General features: G+C 41.6%; 1 protein-coding gene across 19 annotated transcripts in view; it reads right to left on the bottom strand.

The window, feature by feature from the left end:
- BBX (BBX high mobility group box domain containing) overlaps positions 1–18,170 on the bottom strand; it is a 258,518-nt gene that overhangs the window by 30,642 nt on the left and 209,706 nt on the right. For all 19 annotated transcript variants that reach the window (XM_014853213.3, XM_014853218.3, XM_070508709.1 and 16 more), the window contains 2 exons: positions 16,635–16,715; positions 526–1,534 (listed from right to left, as the gene is read on the bottom strand). In XM_014853213.3, coding sequence (XP_014708699.1) covers positions 526–1,534; positions 16,635–16,715 — 1,090 coding nt within the window. The remainder of the gene's footprint in view (positions 1–525; positions 1,535–16,634; positions 16,716–18,170) is intronic.

Below are 18,170 nucleotides of genomic sequence, written 5' to 3'. Positions count from 1 at the left end.
CTCTATGGTATAATGCATATAAAGATATACACATTAACTCGTTTCTGGATACTGTTATGGTCTAAAGAGCCCTTCACTTCAATTACAGTTTTAATTACCTAATGGAGAGGGTTAGATAAGTTATTTGCTTCTGGAGCCTGCAAGTCAAGATTCTGCCAAACATATCTGCTTGATTCAGGAAATTCTTTCCATCAGTTTTAAAAATCAGATTAATAGCTCCAAACATGCAATAATGATTCTTGAAAGCAAAAAGCCAGCCCATTCCAGTAAAAAAAAGTTTGAATTGCTTTGAACATTTGTATCCTGAGAATTACCCACAAAATGAATACAAACTCTCCTCTATGGTGCCAGAGAAGTTGTAGGTAAAACAACAAATGTGTATGATCCATAAACCATAAAGAACCATCAAACGTAAAATATTATTTTGATAACATATTGTTCTTTACGGTGGTTCTTTTCAACAAGTGTAAAGGAGAAATTCTGCTAGATTTCCATATTCTTCTAGGATCTGCACAAGTCACTTACCTCTGTCAACATTAGCCCGCAGAGAGGTGAGCATGCCCTCAGACACCAGGGTTTTATAAAGAGCACCTTTGCAAGACCTCTCGGATTTCCGGGAGCCACAAGTCTCTATTTTCCTGTGACAGTCACTGTCCTCAGGTTTGGCCTGTCCCGACAAGCTGGGTGGTAACACATCTTCCATGGGGGTCAATGGTTCTGCTTTTATACCCTCTGGCACCTCACCAGAAATGTTCTTGCTGGCGGAAATACTAATGAAATCTGGAGGTCTTGACTCTTTGGTGGTGTCTGAGGATTTCTCCTTGGACATTTTCTTCTCTCTTGATTTCACTTTTTTCTTTGGTGGCTTGGCATCCAAAATGCTTCCCTTGCCACTTGAGGATGTGCGGACCTTCTTGCGAGGAGATTCTCCAAGTTTCTCAATGCCCCAGTCTCCCTTCGCCACGGCTTCAATGGTGTACATGACACTCTCGATGTCAGACTCCGAGGACTGCCTCTTTTTGCAAGTCTTCTTGGGTGTGGATTTATCATTTCCATGCCGATCCATTTTGCCTTTCTTCTTTTTCTTTTTTAGCTTTTCTGGTTTGTTCAATGCTGTGGGATCCTCGATGATCATAATTCCATGAGGATGGCACATGTGATCCTTTCTACTGGGAACATCGCTTATTATTATCTTGCTACTGGCAGAGTAAGAAAAATCAGGGAAGTGACTACATTTTTGATCTTCCTCTAATTCTTCCTTTTTAATTTCTTTGGGATCTTCCATTTTTAGAGCCATTATATCATCCATTCTCACCTCCTCGAAATTTCTTAATTCCTTAGAATCTCTTATGTGTTCTGTAGCTGAATTTTCAAATTCAGCTTCCTTCTGTAACCTGGCTTCATCTGTCTTCTCCATTCTTATTTCTCTTTCTTCCTTTCCCTTCTCCAATTCTTTAATTCTTCCGCCATCTGATTCTTTTGCTTTTACTAGCCTTGATTCCTCCATTTTCACCCCCTCTGACGCCAGGCACATCTAAACAGTTAAAACAAAAATGGGAGAACAGCAAAAAGTATCCTTATTATTCTATACTCAAAATTAGCTTGAACTTTTTAATTATATCCTTTCTTAAAAATAATCAAAATATACTTCAAACTTTACAATAATCAGTCCACTTCTTAGTGAAAGGCCTTAGGCATTATGATATATTCATTAAACTCGAGACAAGCATACTTCCGAATTCCCCCCTTCTAGCTTCATTGGAAGCTTTTCCTATGAAAACAAGATTTGGTAGGAGGAGGATGGACCCAGGGCTGAAGGACTGCGCATGAATCTCAGTGTTGCTCCGTGCTAACTTCGTACCTAGAATGAGTCATTTCATCCTCGCTCCTCTGATGGTGAGGCTAGCCGTCCCTGAGGATTCTGAGGTCTGACACAATGTACTTAGGGCAGTACTCAGTGAATCATGCCAACTTCTGTTCAGATGTTCACTTTTTCTTTTCTTGGGGAAATGAAAATAGTAACACTTTCTATCTACCCACTTGAATTAGATATGGTAAGATGATTCATTAAACAACGACAGAAGGTTTTGGTTAATGAACAAAACCTTATGGGTCCACAAATGCTGACAGACAACATGAAGATCACAAAAGTTCTGAAAACTAAGTCGTGGCATTTTTAAATGCATTTGGTGGCAAACTCAATCTGATCCAAACTTACTTGGCTGCAAATTCTGACCAGAACTAATGTGAAACGGCTTAACATCTTAATTTATCTTACTTAATGACTATTCATATACTTTTGCTATCAGAATCTTCATGTATTTGCATATGTATTGTGGGAATTAATTGCATAGTGTAAGATACATATAATGTATCGTTTTCCTAAAATCTGAAAGATTCTGAACACCAAAACACATCTGGCAGCAATTTGGTTATGTTTTTAAACTCCCCAAATTTCACATATAGGACATTAAAGGAGAAACTTGCCATCTTCCCCTCCAGCTCCCAGGTACCTCAATACTTCAATCTAAAGCTACTTTCTAGAAGGAGAAATTACAACTTGTAAAATTTATTTTCAATAACTGGGTTTGCATTCGTAAGCATCCCCTGCAAGGCCCCTGAGGGCCAGGCCCTGCGGAGGACACTATAGATACAAAGTTCAATAAGGCCCCCTCTGTGCCTTTGAGGAATTCATCCTGAGGCAAAGGGCAGCACAGGAATTTTTAGCCACTACTTGTTTTATCTATTTTGTATTAGCAAAGCAGAGGAAAAAGAACACTGAGGCTTGCTGAGTCCCAAATCAAGCACATGAGTAGCAAACTGATTTTTTTTTTTTTGAAAAATCACCTTTTTGTCTTTTAATACTTGTTGTTTTTGTGTACTTTTGGGGGAGGAAGATTGGCCCTGAGCTATCTGTTGCCAATCTTCCTCTTTTTGCTTGAAGAAGATTGTCACTGAGCTAACACCTGTACCAATCTTCCTCTATTTTATGTGGGACGCTGCCACAGCATGGCTTGATGAGGGGTGTAGGTCTGCACTTGGGATCTGAACCTGTGAGCCCTGGGCCACGGAAGCGGAGCGCGTGAACTTAACCACTGTGCCACCGGGCCCACCTCAGAAAAAAATCACCTTTTTATCAAATGGCCAATTGTCAGGGATCGTTAACGTCTGTAAAATTCATTTTTTAAATGGGTAATATATTCAATTAAATATCAGATGCTCTTCTAGCTCATTTTTCCCCTTAGTACTTTCAGTGGATCTCAAATCTTTCTGCGAGAATTACATTATGATTGGCAAGTCTGGAAAGAAATTGGAGAAGGGCTGGAGAGAGGCAGACAGAGCAAATTCTTAAAAAAAATGAACCTGACAAGAGCACTCGGCCCTTCAGATCATTCGGAGGGAAGATCTGAAATATTACGGATCTGCAATGGAGCTGTCTTTTTCAGGAACTCATGTCAGTTAACTCTCAGACCTCAGCAAGTAGTTATGAAGACTGAGAGCTTCCCTTTATCAAACCCAACCACAAATAAGATCAAAGCAAAATATCCTCTTAAATTAATCCTGAGACATTGATCCATTTAATCTTCTCTGCATGTTTTACTCCCATGAGAGGAGATGTGCTGTTTTTTGTTTTTTTTTCTTTTGATGAGGAAGATTGTCCCTGAGCTAACATCCGTGCCAATGTTCCTCTACTTTGTATAAGGACACTGCCACAGCGTGGCTTGATGAGCGGTGTGTAGGTCTATACCCGGGATCCGAACCAGCGAACCCCAGGCCGCTGAAGTGGAGTGTGCAGACTTAACTACTGTGCCACCAGCCTGGACCCAGATCTGCTGTTTTTGTATCAATTTTGAAATAATTTTTATTTTCCTTTCTCAATTATCCTGGCTCTTCATGAATATTACTATCCTGTGTGGGGAGAGAGACTATACTAGTTCTAGAAAAAAGGGCTGGAAAGGCCTCAAAGTATATTTTACGGTTTTTAGACCAGTGTCACTGTGGTGGCCTTTAAGAAATCATTTTGGGGACCTTCTACCACACCGGTGCGGTTTTCACAGTGGGATGCCAACAGTCTACAACACACAGGTTCATCTTAGCAAAGCTAATAATACTTTAATACTTTGCAAACTCTATTCTCTGCTTCAATATATTTCACAATGATTCTCCTCATCACCTCTGATAGGATTCTACAGCTAGGAATGAAATGGAACAAATGCAGACACTCACTCCAGGGACATATTCCGGGAAATAGCATAATAATTCTTGTGAAGGTAATTACACTGAGCACCAGTCATGCTTTTCTTCCTTGTTTCAGGCTCTTAAAAAAAATTTTTTTTTCACAAATAGAGTATGTTAATCCTAAATTACAAGAAAAACAATTATATTGCTGGAAGTTAAACTATAAAAATAAAACAAATAACTCCGAATCAATACCTATAAATCACAAATCTCAGTAACCAAAAACCAGAACACACACAAATCAGATCCTCAGAGTTGAGCGTCTCCCGGGAGGTTATCTAATTGAACATTCTTCCCAATGCAGGAATTCATTTCACTGCAAGATTTCTCAGAGTTAGTTATCCAACTTTTTGCGCAAAGATAATGACCATGTTAGAAGGCAGTGCTATTTGAAATTTTTAAGATATTGAGCAAAAATCTATCACCCTATCAGTCCTAGTTGTTCCCTGAGCCACAACAAGTAATCTACTCTTTCTCTCATGTGACGGACTTTCAAATCCTGGAAGACAGCCTTTATGTCCCCATAAGCCTCTTCCCCTGGCATCATGTCCCAGTTCCCGGAACTGCTCATCACACATAAAGGCTTCCCGACCTTTCAAAAGCTGGGCCCTGATTCTCGAGATGCAGTCTGTGGTCCCGAAGTGAGAACAGGCTTTATGGAAATAGGCTGGTTCATAACCAAACACCACAGCTTGCTTGCCTAAGACCACACAATGAGCTACGGAGCTTAGACTTCAACCCAGATGAAGAAATAAAGGCTGAGAAATGGAAACGGTACATCTTCCACTGGGCTGTTGTGAGGCGCAACTGAACCAACATGTGAGAACACAACCTGTAAGTGACTTCACAGGTCGGTCTACCTGTAACCAGCTTTACAATACTGGGGTTGGGGAGCACTGATGCTTCACTTTAGCAATATTTTCCTTAGATTAAGTTCCTACCCTTCCTGTGACACTTTAGATGCGAAGTGGAATTATCTGTCAGTTGACAGGGACGTTACTTATCTTCTAATGGGGTCCAAGGATGAACCCCCCCCTCCTTTTTTTAAAAAACAGGTCATACTTCTGGTTTGTATTGGGCTTGTGGTCAATTAAAATCTTGGATTTCTTCACCGACATAATATGCTGGGAAGCTTGGTCTCTTCCATTCTATATCTTTCTATTTTTAGTTCCTCGATACAAAATTTCCATTTTTCCTTACAGTTTATCCTTTCAAAATTTGATTTAAATTACCTTCCCGCTTTATGTTACAGACACACTTGATAAAGCTTATATCTTTTTCCAAATCTCTGGTAATAATGTTACATAGAATACGGCCAAGGACACAGCCTTCTGGAAAACCTCTAGAACCCTTTCGTCAGGTGATTTGAACGTTAATAAACTTCAGCAATTTAAGAAAGTTTTATAATCCAATCTAAATTTCCCCTTTTTTTTTCCACAAGGACATCATAAGATTATCCGTCAGAAGTCTTGCCAAAATCTGGAATACAGTAGGCCAGCAGCATTCTCTTAGCCTACTATATAATCATACCAAATAGAGAACAAGGATGGCTTATGCACCAGCCAGGGTCTAACTAGGCAAACAGAAACAACTTAAAGCACATTGAGCTGAAGGAATTTAAGGCAGGGAATAAGTTGGTTACTCAGGTCATGAAGAACTGAGACACCCAAACAAGAGGTGGTGAGGCAATTCAGGGATTAACAATAGCAGGAAACCACAGTAGGGACGAATGGGGGAAGGGAAGATGGAACCACGGTGGCCTCTCTGGAGGGAGCTGGACACAGGGAAGAGATGCTGCGTTTGCTCCACCTCCATCTCTCATTTCCCCTTCCCTGCACAGCCAGCCTCTCTCTTCCTCCATCCCCTCATCTCCCACTAGTGTGTCGCACTGGCTCAATCCAGCTGGAAATCAGGGGACACAGGAACCCAGGAAAGGCAGTCTGTAGCCACCTGGCATATAAGCCAGCACGCAGGGCAAACAGACTCTGGGATAGCACATTTGTCAATGATTTTTTAGGGGGAGATTTCGATAATTCCCAATTTTCATCTTCTTTTCTTAGTTCAAACATTATACTATTAGAAATAATTTTCAAAAGTTTCTACAAATTAACAGTCTGTATTTCCACATGACATAAACAGCACCTGGGAACAGCTATGGATGTAATAACTCTTAGAGGATGCTGTCATGCTTAGATGTAAGCAAATTCTACACTCAGAGAGTTTCAAAAGGCAGGGACCCCAGAGGCAGACTGGCTCTGCCACTGATCAGCTTATTTTCTCTAAACCTTTCTGTGCCTCAGTTTCCCAATCTATAAAACATGGATGTTAGCAGCATTTGCCTTGGGAGTACTGTGAGGGTCAATGAGTTGCACATGTACAGTACTTAAAACAGTGCCCGTTACAGAGTAAGAATAACATGTTGTGACAACCATCCCTCGGGGGCCTTATACCATACAGAACAAACGTTAGCTGTTACGAGTAGTAATACATTCGTATTGGTATCATTAGTAGCATGTCATGGCCCTGGCAGACTAACAGCTTTGCTCTAATTTTTCATTCTAGGGCTGAATGACTCTATAACTGGGGGGGGGGGGGGGGGAAGCATATACAACAAAATTAGATTCAGGAAGATCTTAAATCAGTTATCTTTCAAGAAGCAACTCTTCATAAACATATAATTACGCTCAGTTCTACTTTTGAGTACAAGCCTATCTACTTGCATCGCCTTTTGGGTGCCTATACCAACACTTTAGTGGGACTCAGGAAACAGCACAGAGACTATATCACATATATCTGCAGGGACATGCACACGGATAAGCACAAAGTGGACACAGAAGAACATAAATCGATGTGAACTCAAGTGAATAAAGCTGCATTGTGGGAAGCACAGAACTAATGTCTGTTATTAATTAGTCAAGTTGCCCTTAAGAGAGGGTTCACTGTTAACCAGGCCTTGAAACAGAACATGCCTTAGTAAATGACAATTTATTCTTCTATAATCATTTTAAATGGAACAATAATCTCCTTTAAAAGTGAGAATGTAAAGTCATCTGCAGGCCACCTTCCAGATGGAACTCCCATGGCTGTATTTAAGGAAGATAAAATGCGAATGTTTTAAATCAAATGTTGGGCATAAATATTTGATATCTATTGTCTGTTCCTCAGTTACTACCGTATTCTTTATAACAGTAATTTAGGGGGCACAAAATGTACCCTGTCCACCCTTGCATTCTCCTCCCAGAATATCCTAGTACCTTCAGAACGAAGGCATTCAACCACATAATTGTGTTGAATTGAATGGTTCATTAGTTCCAAGGTAACTGATGAGTCTTAAAGGCATTCTGACTCATACCAAGAAAGAGTTACTTTATGAACCTATAAAAAACAATGCTAATTATGACCTCGCCACTGCCTGGCCTAGACCAGCAATCACGCTCTCCTTACTCTTCCCAAGAGCACCAGTGAAAATTAATCACCAATATTTTAAGTTTACCTCTAACAACTAAAACCACACTAAGGGTTCTCACTGTTTGGCGCAGTCAGAATGGCCTGAAAGTGATGGGCTGGAAGAAATGTAACTCGTTCCCAAAAAACAAAAACCACTATGTTGAAACTGACATCCTAAGGACGCACATGTATAAAAAGTCCTCCTCTTCAAAATGATTACAAAGAAAAAACGCCACAGGAACACTGAGGAGGGGAGATAGAACGTGCAGTGGAGGGATGACTTTTTACATTCCTGGGTCCAGGGAGGCCGCCATTTTCAGTTCAGCTAAGGTCACACCTTAGGCTCCGGGTTTGTTACTGGGGACTCAAAGATGTAATAAATCTGTGCTGCATCAAGCTTTGATCTCTTTGAATCAAAGATATTTTTAAATATGTTCCTTTCTACAAATGTTAAGATACCAATTCAATTCTTCAATGTGTCCTGCTTTAAAAGACTGAGTGAAATGACCAGTGAAAAATAATTAATCATGTGTACAGCAGGCCCCCATTATCTGAGGGGGATATGTTCCAAGACCCCCAGTGGACACCTGAAACCGTGGATAGTACTGAACTCCATATATAGCATGTTTTTTCGTGTACGTAGAGACCTATGATAAAGGTTAACTTATAAATCAGGCACAAGAAGAAATTAACAACAATAAAATAGAATAATTATAAGAATATACTGTAATGAAAGTTATCATAGATCCTAGCAACCTCAGCATATGATTTTTTTTCTTTCCTTATTATTAAAAGATGAGAACTTTCATCTTTTCACTTACAGGAAGCATGTTACGCCTTCTCTGTGGCATATCTGAATTGCCAACATCACTACTCTTACGCTTTGGGGCCATTATTAAGTAAAATTAGGGTGACTTGAACATAAGCACTGTGATACAGCGACAGCCGATCTGATAACCCAGCCAGCTACTAAGTACTACCAGGCAGGTGGCCTACACAGCTGGATCCACTGGACAAAGGGAGGAGTCATGCCTCAGGCAGCACAAGATTTCATCATGCTACTCAGAATGGCCTGCGATTGAAAACTTATGAATTTTTGTTTCTGGAAATTTCCATTTAATATTTTGGACCGCAGTTGACTGCGGGTAACTGAAACAATGGAAAGTGAAACCGTGGAAAAGTGGGGACTACTGTACTAGATAAGAAGTAGACGCCCTTTCACTGGTACAAAGAAATGGGTAAGAAGTTCCAAAATGTACCCTATCATCATTTCACTCCTAATTATACTTTGTCTTTCATTGTCTATTATAAAAGAGCCAACCTGATTAAAAACAAGACAGTGTAAAAACAGACCCACTGACACTAATCAAGAAGTTTCAATTTCACAATCTCTGCTTTTGAGTACAAAACCAATATTTTGCAGCCAAGGTATGTTTACAATCATTTTGTACCAGCTTATTATCTGCCAAGACAGCGCAGACATAACCCTAGGAAGGCATTTAGCAGTCTTTTCCAAGATGTGCATTTCTCCCATAATTAAATAAAACCAGAATGTTTTTGCCATAAAAATACACTGGCTGATGGTTTCAGAGAATAAAGAATAGCCTCACTGCTAAGAAAATTCAATTTTCTTTATTATAAAAGATAACTGGCTGCAGAACAGCGGTCTACGTGTCTCTCAACACTGAGATCTGGGCGTTTACTATGTGGTTTGCTGAAACAACTGGGCCAGGTGCAACGGTGGTTCAGATGTTTCTCTTCATGCAGTATTTCTTCAGAAACTAGACCATTTCTGAAGACTCCGGATGGGGTGAGGGTGGCCTCTGCTTCTTCGTCTTTTGTTCACACTAAACACCCTCCCAGTTCTTATAGATACTGGAGTAAATTCATCTTTACCTATTTGATTTTAATTATAAGGAGTTTTTGAAAGTAAGAATTAAGAAAAACTAGGGACTCGAGGCCTCTGAAAAATGTCTTCATCCTTTTTTAATAAATAGGGGTAATGACAACTTTTTCAATTCCCTGAGACCTACCAGACCTGTAATCCTGCTTCTTACATATGATGAGTATATCCTCTTTCTTCAACTTCACCCGAACACATAACTAGCTTCATGAATCATGATAAAGAGGAAAAGAACAACGCAGACTACGGGTACCACAGACTCAATTCAGCACTCCCGGGGGCACCATCTTCCATCTTTCTCTCTTCTAGGCTCAGATGAGCTCGGCTCTCTGCTTTCCAAGCTCCAATCTTGACCTAGCTGGCAAGCCCCTCCCTCCTTGACTCTCAGTCTTGGATTTCTTCAGTTGTCCCTTCTCTCTCAGCATCTTTCTCCTCTTCTTTTCTACTATTCGGGCTTCTTCTTTGTTCGCAAACACCCAGGCATCCTGAAGGAGGGCTCCAAGGTCAGGGTCAAGCTTCTGGAAGCCATTCTCTCCCACACACTCAGGTTCAGAGTTGGAGTCGTCTCTGACTCCCCTTTTGCTTTGCCTCTCACATCGACTCAATCACCAAATCCAGCCGAATCCCCCGCAACCTCCCTGGTGTCTTGTTTCTGCTACCCTCCTCGCTGCCAGCTCCCCAATCCTGCCTCTTGTCTTCTCACATGTGGAAGTCCACAGAGGCATTCCACTCTATTCTACACACAGCAGCCATGTGTCTTTCCAAGTGCTGCCTCCATCGCTGTGCACCCCAGCCCCACATCTTCAACTGCTCCTCATTATTTTCAAGTATACATGTCTTTGCTTCACACTACACACCCTCCCAATTCTGCAGCTGCAGTTGACCTTCACCCGCTGTAACCTCCCAGCACAACAGCCTCTACTCCAGTCAGTCTGACGGATTTGTCATCCACCTCTCTCACATCTGCCTGCCTTTATCCCTCTGCTGCATCTCCCCCATCTCTCCATTTAATTACGCATAAGTCACAATCTCCACTGCACATGGGTGCGTAGGTGTAAAAGAGGGCAGTGGACAAGTTTAAGTGGATGCTGGCAATGACTGTTGGCCCCAAGTCAGGGCTCAGCAGGAAAAGGAGAGGACGGTGACATTTGCACAGCAAACTCCTCTCTAAGGGGACAGCCACTTATTAGCTCTGACCCACTGTTGTCATGCAGGAAGCCTGGCCCAGTGTCTCCAGATCCCCTAAATTTTCATGAGAAGTCAGAAATATGTATTCATTTGAAATCCATAATTTTAAAATATTAGCTTCTAATTCAAACATAAAATGTAATACAGGTCAACAAATTGTGGGTCAAAGAGAGCATCTCTGCCAAGTTGGATGTGGCCCAAAGGCTGCTAGTTTCAACCTCTGTTCCTAAACAACTCCTTCATCGAGAACCGTCTTCATGCTTTCCCCCCTGTGCTGGGTCCTCAGATGCTCCTGCTAATGTTAACCTCTCCGTTTCCTGCTCTCACACTCTCACTTAGTGTATCACTCAGCACTCAGAGGAGCTTTGTCATTCCATCGCATGGTCCCCTGTGAAACCACCTGCACTATTTCTTTCTTATCCCTTAACTTTTTATACCTTATCTCTTTGCAACTGGAGAACAAGCTCCTGGAGGACAGGGCTGTACATCATGATTTCCTAAAGCCTTCACAGTACCTTCCAAAGTATATTCACAGACAGACACTTATTTAAGGGTGTAAGATATATTTTGGCAGTTTCAAAAGTGCAGACACTTTTTAAAAAAAGGAATATCAGCCCCATTTCTTTGACAGCGCCTTGAACAATCTGTCATCTTATTCAGCCATACACTTCTGTGTAGGAGTAAGCTGTCTTCCATAGAGCTTTCCATAACATGCAAACTCCTATAACAAGCAACTTGTACAGTCTTTTATATTCATCTAGAACAAGGGGACAGAAGAGCCCAGCCAGCCGGGGTTTCCACCAAGGCTCCAACACTTCCTGTCCACGTGACCTTAGGCAACTCACAACCTCTCTGCTCGTTTCCTAATGTGTGAAAGAGGAAGGACAATAGCATCTACCTCAGAGGACCTGGGGGGAGAATTCAGTGAGCACATGTAAGGTACTTAGAACAGTATCCAGCACACAGTAGACAATAATTGTCAGTCAGTATCATCTTAGGTTAGATAATAAAACTTACCTGCAGATAAAATCTGCTACTAAAATTTATAATCTATTTTAAAGAACACATGAGATTATTTCAGATAAATCAGAAGTAAAACAAACATTAATACTTTTAGGCTTACGCCCCAGCCCCTAGTGGCACTCCAGAACACCAAAACCATACCTGGAGGTGAAGCACTCCTGTACCACTGACCTTGGAGAAGGCTCACAGGTTAGCTCATCACACTAAAAATATTCTACATCCACATGCAGGTGGCTTCAGTGGCCTCACTGTTACTGGCCTGGAGTAGAGCCTCAATAATCACCATTTGTTAGAATAAATGAATAAACTGCTCCACTTATTATACTAGGCAATCTTGGTACCAGAGAGCTTCAAGTTTAGAATTTTCCTTGCTAAAATGTACAGGTAAAGATGTCTCTGTGTGTCCTCCCACTACAGCAATTATTAGGATCTCTGGGCGGATGCTCTGCTGCCTTGTTCTTTATATGACCTAACCTAATTAATTTCAAAATGAAAGGAAACACAATATGTTACGGTACTTGTGCCAATTAAGTAACTGTTAACTGAACAGTATGCACCTCATGGAGGTTCCAACCTAAAGGGTTGTATTTTTCTTAATTCCCTGACCTCAGCAGCACTAAGAAATCTCCTTTCCTAGCTGGAGTAGATTCCTGAAAAATACCTGGAACAGATCCCAGAATTTTCAGGTCACTTTCAGCTATTAAAAATCCATCCAGTTTAAAATACCAATCAAAGGCCCGAGGCAGGGTCTTCCCCAGGGATCCCTTGGCTTTGGGGTCCCGGGAAATGGGAAGAGGGCCTCACAAAGCCAAAGTGAGATTGCAGGCCTGTCCAGGTCTCTGTCTCTGCTGTTGACATCCTCCAATTTTTTTTCTTCGCCTGCTCTCTAGGTCTAGGAACAGCAATAAACTCATGCCTAAAACATTTCCTGCTTCTCGCGCAGAAGACATTTCTTACAAGCAACAGCCCCTGTCTTTGGGTGGTCTCCTCATTCCCTCCTTCTCCCGTGCCAGCCCACAGGAATGGAGTTGGGGAAGGGTGAGTGGTTAGTTCTTGGGTTTCCTCGCCCTTCCTTCATAAGGCCTAAAGCCTCTCGTTTAGAAGACAGGAGGAGGTTGGTGGAGGTAAACCTAACTGCCTGTGGTTCTTTCTTTCTTTTCCTGTCTGTCCTTGCTAATTCTACATCAGGCGGAATGACCTTGTCAGGGGATGCCAAGAGGCGGGATGATACACAAAATACTTAACAGGCACGGAGGCCAATTGATCGGAACGGACGTGGTCTCAGGGCCGGAACAGGGCCCTGGAGGCCCCTTGCTGTGCTCTCCAGTTGCTGGAAGGATCAGGGGGGCCCAGGGATGCTGGCAGAGTTGCTGCAAGCGTCCTCAGGGGGTTTGGGTCACAGCCTTTTTACTAACAAGAGGAAGTATTTTGGTATTTCAGTATCAGGACAGTTGTACTGGTGCAAACCAGCTGAACTTCACTCCTGCTTGTGGGAGCTCGTCAGTGTCCTGAGCAAAGTCGTCTCTGCCACACACTTCCTGATGTGAGAGACTGCCCGCAGCCTGCCTGCTGCTGCCCCCTCCTCATGACTGTTCCTTGGCTTCTTGCCTGATCAAGCTGAACGACTTCCTATTTGTCCAATTGACCCCTGGGAAACTCACACATCCTCATAGCCCCAAATAGAGATAGCAGCCAGCTATTGCAAGTCTCTCCCTGCTGCCCATTTCCTCCAGTTCTCTTTTGCCTGGTCAGACAGGTGAAAGGCAGAGCAACAACCTATGTCTTAAACACTTCTTGCTTCTCGCTGAAGAATGAGAAGAGACTTGTTGCAGGTACCACTCCTAGTCTTTTTTTTTTTTTTCAGTGAGGAAGATTGTCCCTGAGCTAACACCTGCACCAATCTTCCTCTACTTTGTATATGGGACACCACCACAGCACGGCTGATGAGCAGTGTGTAGGTCCGCACCCAGGATCTGAACCTGCGAATCCCAGGCCACTGCAGTGGAAACATACAAACCCAACCACTACACCACTGGGCCAGCCCCTCACCCCCAGTCTTTAAGAGGGGTTCCCTTAGAGTTATCTTCACTTTGCTTGATGGGGGCAGGGGTGAGAATGGAAAGCACTTCCTCCCCTTCCTCCTCAGGACAGCATGAAAGGCCAAAACACTCCAGATGGCGGGAGAGCCTGTGATGCCCCCCCCCACTGATGACTCGGGGGTAGCGTGGGCATGAGAGGAGAAACCCCTGGAGTGGCATGTGGGATAGCAGCTGGATTAGGCTGTCTCTATAAATCCCGATAGAAGGGACTGGCCCAAACTGCAGGTGGCTTCTTGGTGGCTTTCCTTTTGCAATGTGTGAATTTAAAGCTGTTTCTTCAGATTTCAGACAACAGCACCAATTCTGGGCAACAGGAAAAATCCTCCTCAATATCCTGTTCTATTTATTTAAAGAGGTGCCCAAAATAATTAAACATTATCTTTTGTTCAAGAAAAATGAACTTCCAATACACATGGAATAGAAAAGAAATGGAGGAAGCCTATTTCTCCTGGCGATTCTGTGGAGACACTGATGAATCCATTGTGCACGTATTGATGTCTAATTAGCAAGTGGGAAGGCTTGAGGATGCTATTGTAAAACACAGTCTATTAGCATTACGGCATCATATTCATGTGGTGCAAATAATCATGTGTGAAGATTTTCTTGGTAAATTATTTTTTAGCGACCTTGTTTCATCAAAAGCATACATTTTACTTGGATGTTATAGGAAACTAAGTCTGAGTCTAAGCTGATTTGCTATAATTGGAATAGGCTTATTTCAGTCATTTTACCCCTTTAAATTATGATAGCAGCATTCAAACATCTGTTAAACCAGAGCATCTGTTTCATATTTGGGATGCGTCCCTACAAATTAGAAGAGTGTTCTTTTTAATGAGCTCTGATTTAATAGGGAATCCTTTTTTTATGACTGTTATGCTGAAGAAAGAAAACGAGACAAATTCATCTCTCTAGCACCCCCCACAGCAAAGTACCTCAAAGGTCCATACGTTTCTAACACAAAACTGTTGAATAAAGATATATTAATATTGACAGTTTGTTTTACAATTTAGTGTTGTTTAATATTTTAAAAACTTATACATATGTATATCTTTGTGTATATGTGTACAAACACACACACATTTACACATCACCAGGAAATGCAGAGAGGGCCATATATTCATATTATTCAAGAAAAATAATCACTTCTTCCAAACAATTTGTCTTGACGATCCACATAGTCTTGACGGTGCTAGACAAGTTCATGACCTCATGGTTTCTCTAAGACTTGTTTACAACTCTAACTCCAAAGACACACTTGTAGCCACATCTTGACCATTTTGGTTCCATCTGAACTAGTACTTTGCCACTGACTCACCCAATTCTTTTTTTTTTTTAGGAAGATTAGCCCTGAGCTAGCTACTGCCAGTCCTCCTCTTTTTGCTGAGGAAGCCTGGTCCTGAGCTCACATCCATGCCCATCTTCCTCTACTTCATATGTGGGATGTCTACCACAGCATGGCGTGCCAAGCAGTGCCGCCGTGTCTGTACCCGGGATACGAACCGGCGAACCCCGGGCCGCTGAGAAGCGGAATGTGCGAACTTAACCGCTGTACCACCGGGCTGGCCCCTGACTCACCCAGTTCTTTTTCAAACTATTTCCTGTGGTCTTCATACGTTTTCTAGTCATTCATAGCCCTCTGTTTGGGTCTGAATTTTTCTTACACAGGAGGCATATCACTTGTCTGACAACAACAGGTCAATTTGTTCCACTGTTTATACAGTTCTTTACTTTCTTGGGCCTTTGTATTTTTGTATTTCTAATTTGAATCTGGCTAGACTTTAAAAGTTTAATCTAAAGATATTGAAAACTCCTATATTTTTATGATATAAGCTACCATAAAATTTGAAAATGATAGTTCATCCCTTTAAGTTCAATAAACTACACAGGATTTATAAAAGAACCCTATCACTCCACAAAAAACTTAGAAGGAACTCATTGGAAGGAAGACAGAGAAGTGAGAAAACAGAAAAAGTTTAATATAAGAGATTGTGGTCGCCCATTTTGTACCTCCTAATTTGTCTCACCAAAGAGAAAACTATCACTACAGCGTCCTGGTGCTAAAGACATTTGTTTCACATGTTCCCTTAAGGCAGAGCGGTCGCAGCTTGGCAGAGAAAGCCATTGTTCCTGCCCAGGCTAGCAACAGCAGCTTCCAGCATCTTCCCCGCAACCCATCGCCCACCAAGGGAGGGCTCTGTCAAAACACATTGTCTACTTTGCCAAGGGAACAGTAGCATTTTACACCCACATCACATCAAATGTACAACGGATAGATGTCATAAAACCAGACTTTAGAACACGTCATTTGAGTTCTTCACTGAAAAAGACAAAAATTAAAACATCAACCACCTGGTTTGAAAGTAGTGCCTTCTGGGGATTTATAGATGTTATAAGAGAATCAGAGGAGAGGAAAATGACTGAGCTCATTACTCTGGGTTCAAGCTGGACTTATTTAACCAATCTGAGAGAGACAAAAACTGACCTTATTTTAAAATACTACCTGCGAAAACGATTTCGAAGGTTCCCCAGGTAACCTTTTTCAATGCTTAATGATTTTTAGAACCAAAATTCCTTTTTTCCTAAATTAAAGGTTAGCCCCCTTATTGTTGAAAATTAGATACAACAGACTTTCTGGTCCCAGGTGAGATGGTGCAGTTTGAGGAACACTGTTATGATTAACTTTTCTGCCATTTCCACTCTGCAGATCTCATCTCAATATATTCTTGGAAACTTGCCTCTGCCAGTTGAAAGAGCGCAGACTTTCCACAGCGTTTCACAGGTTCGGCACCACCCAACTGCGAAGTGTTTGATGAAATCTATATTGAAAACAATTCATACAAATAACATTAATTGTAATATCAGAATCTTTGCTTCCCATTCACACTCATTCAGGAACTTTCCTTAGTTTATAAGAACATCACTGCTCCCAAGAACCAAATAACTTTAAATGTGTCATGCTTGGGATTATAATTTTGAAACCAATTTTAGTTAACTAACCTCAAAAATAGTAACAAAAATCAGGTGTGGCTTGCTTGGGTGGCTTTTTAATGACGAGAGTATTATCTTGTATATTTCAGGCTTGAAACTGAACTCTATAACTTTAAAACAAGACATGCATTTCCATTTGTATATAAATACCAATTCATCAACTGGCCAAATATAAAAGGGACTTAGAATCATTTTGTATTTACCAAAGCAATTAGTTAATTTTTTTTAAGGAATATATTTGGGATTTCTGTGGAAAGATAGCATGAAGTCAGTCAACAAAAATTTCTTTAAGAATCTAATATAAACGTGGTAGGCAGTAGGACGGGAGCTCAGGAAGCTAAGAGTTTATATAAAACATTGGCCCTGGCTTTGTGAGTATGCTCTAAAGCACACGCAGATTGACCATCAAGACCAGAAGCCTAAATAAGTTGTACAGATAAGGACATGCACTGTAGTAAAACATCGATATATATGACATTACATTGACTGCATGCTCATCTGCAAATCTGGCTAACCAGCAGCCAGGCACTGATAACAAGGAAGAGCACTGTGCTTTCTCATTTTTACATGAAAACTTCATTTTCAATTTCTTGCCTAACTCAGTAAAGAGCTGAGAAGGACATACATTCTTAAGGATCTTTACAAGGCATCTTTCTCCTGGAGAAGTTCTGTCATCATTAGAGCAGCGAGCTATGGTCTAAGCTTTTTATATTCTTCGTGATCCTGAATTCTTTCTCACTTTAAGACGGAGGCATTTCTCAGTTCGGTTTAGGAGGCAATCCTGCCTTGTGACTACGTCCTTACAGGGGACCCCAAGACCCCCAGGGACTCTGTGGAGCTGCCAGCTCCAGGAGAGACGGGGTGCCTGCTGCTACAGGGAATTCTCCAAGAACACCTGCTGGACAAGAGGCCCTTGGAGAGTCAGAAGGGTCTAGTTTAAGAAAGTCTTAAGGACCTTTTCTTCCTAGGTGTTATCATTTTTAATAAAGTCCTTTCCTATTCATCTCAATCACTTTTTCTTTAGAAGATCAACTTATGCGGCTCAATCTTTCTGAAGTTTGGAATGTCTTCCTCTAGGCGAATTTTCTCTGATATATGCCACTTCTACTTTTTCTAGACAAGTTGAATTCAATGACTCACCTTATCACTGGACTAAGAGAAACAAATACAGTAATACAATCCCCGACTCTCAGCGACTTGGGGGTACTGAACACCAGTGCCAGTCCCTGAACCAAGGTTGTGTAATAAGGACATGGCTTCTGTGTCAGACACACCTGCATTAC

This window comes from Equus asinus, chromosome 5, assembly GCF_041296235.1.
Source record: "Equus asinus isolate D_3611 breed Donkey chromosome 5, EquAss-T2T_v2, whole genome shotgun sequence".
Lineage (NCBI taxonomy): Eukaryota > Metazoa > Chordata > Mammalia > Perissodactyla > Equidae > Equus > Equus asinus.
This window is presented reverse-complemented; position numbering and strand designations above follow the sequence as displayed.